This window comes from Octopus bimaculoides, chromosome 20 (genome assembly GCF_001194135.2).
Source record: "Octopus bimaculoides isolate UCB-OBI-ISO-001 chromosome 20, ASM119413v2, whole genome shotgun sequence".
Classification (NCBI taxonomy): Eukaryota; Metazoa; Mollusca; class Cephalopoda; order Octopoda; family Octopodidae; genus Octopus; species Octopus bimaculoides.
This window is the reverse complement of record NC_069000.1, coordinates 45,172,253-45,175,118: the sequence shown is the minus strand read 5'-3', so window position 1 is coordinate 45,175,118 and position 2,866 is coordinate 45,172,253. Positions and strand designations below refer to the sequence as shown.

Below are 2,866 nucleotides of genomic sequence, written 5' to 3'. Positions count from 1 at the left end.
AAATAGATATATATATATATATTTATATATAAGTAAAGGTTTTTGCCAACATGACAACGTTGGCAAATCTTCTTTACTTTCAAGGCACAACAATGTCCATCATGCCGACGCTTCTCTCACTGATCATACACTTGCTAGCAGAAATGTCGCCTGATAACTGTGACAGCACTCAACACCTTCCCCGCAAAATCGATATTTGCAACTATCCTTATCTCTCTACAGATTGCATCATAAATGCATGGATGTAATATCACTATAGCCACCGACTGATATTGATTACACAGTAGAAAAGCGTGTGGAAATAATCAGCGATAGTGATATAGGGTTTTGCGGTGTTGATATCAACCAGTTAGGACTTGTTGGACAAGAAGACAAAGCAAGGAAGACCGTCCGCCATTGCCATGGCAGTAAAGAAAAGGTCCATTGATTGATGGCAGAAATGGATTTAATCCCTCCATACTCGGTAAGACGATGGTACACGGTGTTGGAATTAACATAGATTCAACACAAAATGGATCCTTTGTCTTTCACCTGTTTTACTCATTAATCTGCGGCCATGCTGGGGCATCGCCTTGAAGGCTTCAGTGGAACAAATGGACACCGTTTCTTACTTTCTCTTTAAGTCTCGTATCTATTGTATCGTCTCCTTTTCCAAACCGCCAAGGTACGGAAACGTAAACAAACCAACAGCAGTTGTCATGTTGTAGTATGCGACTCAACGTCCGCACGCACACACGGGGTGGTATTACGCGTTGGCTAAAACGGGGCAAAGCGCATTGTGACCAGCGATGTATAACGACACCCGATAGTCTGGTCTATTACGTGATGTGTGTGTGTGCGCGCGTGTGCGTGCGTGCGTGCGTGCGTGCGTGCCTTTGTTTGTCCCCCATCACCGCTTGGCAACCGGTGTTGGTGTGTTTACGTCCCCGTAACTTAGTAGTTCGGCAAAAGAAACCAATAGAATGAGTACTAGGCTTTAAAAATAAATCCTGGTGTTGATCTGTGTGTGTGTGTGTGTGTGTGTGTGTGTGTGTGTACGCGACGGGCTTCTTTCTATTTGCGTCTCTCAAATCCACTCACAAAGCATTTGTAAACCCGACGCTATAATAGAAGACACTTGCCCGAAATGCTAACGGCACTGTACAGTGGTATTGAATCCGAAATCACGTGGTCGCATGATATACATCCGCGCAGACGTACGCATATATATTTCAAGTTAATAATAAATTATAAAACCCAGAGAAATGTGCAGTGGTTGATGTTAGTCTTGCTGGAAATGTAAGTCAACCGCTTCATGACATGGTAGAATGAACAACTGAAATATTGCGTAACACAAAAATCCATATCCCTAATAATGTTCTCGCGTTATATCGACGACATTAAGCTTTTTAATAAAAAGCTCTGCACAAGATGGCATTCTGGAAATAGAAAAACATGTAGCTACTACGAAAAAGATTCGGCAGAGAGCAAGCCTCATCCACCAAAACATTAAGGTTATTCAACAAATTTTATTCAACAAAAACATCTTTAAATGATTCACAATCTATTTCAATTCACCATCCACTTCAATCCCTGCTTCCCATTTGCTTGGCAGACGGTCGGACCGTCATTTAAAGATGTTTTTGTTAAATATTGTTATTGTTTATGTTGAATAAAATTTGTTGAAAAAAAAAAGCCGCGATAATTAGGCACCAACCCAATATTAATGTATCTGAAAAATATATTTAACAGCATATATATATCTGTGTAAGTGCAAATACGAGTTTGTAAAACAAATTTTCAGTACTCACCAAATACACCAGTCGTTTTATCTGGGACCATGCTATCGGGAAAGCGGAGAGAATACGTAACTTTGGTACTGCTGTTGAGGTTATCAAACACTACTCCCACTGTTTTGCCTTGTAGCTCTTTATATTTCTGCACCATATCATCGATGTTATCCGCGGGAGTATAACTTGTATTCTTCCCAATTGTCTGGTTAAGGCTTTCTATGATAGTTCTTGTTTCATTCGTGTTTGGCGTGTATAGAATATTCTCGAATTCTGCCGGTGTGACTGGAGCTGGTTTTGAAATTGGCATCGCCGGAAGAACTTTCGGCCGAACCAATTTCATGATAGCAATTAGAGCCACCATGTAAATGACAGGAGAGATAATATCCTTTAATGAGAGAAAAACGATAATAAAAACAGAGGCATGTTAGACCAAACCTCATCTTGCAAACGGCAACGAATAAATTCTGCAAAAATTAAAAAGAAAAACAGAGCGTACATTATTTACATTATTTACATTATTTACATTTGACGGATATTTGTCTTCATCTTGTTTGTTTCGGCTGATATACCCTCCAGCCTCCATACCTTCCACTTAAAAAAAAAACGTGTGTGGTGCGGTGTAGCCTCAAAATAACAGTATTCTTACCATAATAAGCATTTTCTTTTCACGAATTCTTATATAGAAATTTCTTTTTATCAACATCCGAAGCTGTGTCATAAACAAATTAGCCATCTTCTACAAAGACAAAGAAATCTTTATTATTACATGTACAGGTGTGTACAGGTGTGTTAGTGTGAGATTAATCGAAAGCTTGATAAGCAGTGAGGATCAAAAGAAAGACGCGTACATTGCATTTCACACGTTCGTGTACACAAAAAATGTCATTGGACTGAAAGAAAGTCGGACTGCTCGACTTGGCTAACAGGGTGGAGTCGTTCGAGAGGTAAAACAGTGCAAAGTGGATTGTGACCAGCGATGTGTGACAACATCCGAGATTCTGGACGGTAGTGTTACGCCGGGATGTATATGTGTACGTGCGTGCGTGTGTGTGTGTGTGTGTGTGTGTGTGTGTGTGTGTGTGTGTGTGTGTGTG

The 2,866-nt window shown here is 40.2% G+C and overlaps 1 protein-coding gene across 1 annotated transcript in view; it reads right to left on the bottom strand.

The window, feature by feature from the left end:
* Window positions 1–2,866, bottom strand: part of LOC106870134 (cholesterol transporter ABCA5) — a 57,112-nt gene that overhangs the window by 45,275 nt on the left and 8,971 nt on the right. Inside the window, exons 2-3 of the mRNA XM_052974985.1 lie at window positions 2,419–2,508; window positions 1,791–2,157 (exon numbers count right to left, since the gene is read on the bottom strand). Of these exons, the coding sequence (XP_052830945.1) occupies window positions 1,791–2,157; window positions 2,419–2,505 (454 nt within the window). The 5' untranslated portion in view covers window positions 2,506–2,508. The remainder of the gene's footprint in view (window positions 1–1,790; window positions 2,158–2,418; window positions 2,509–2,866) is intronic.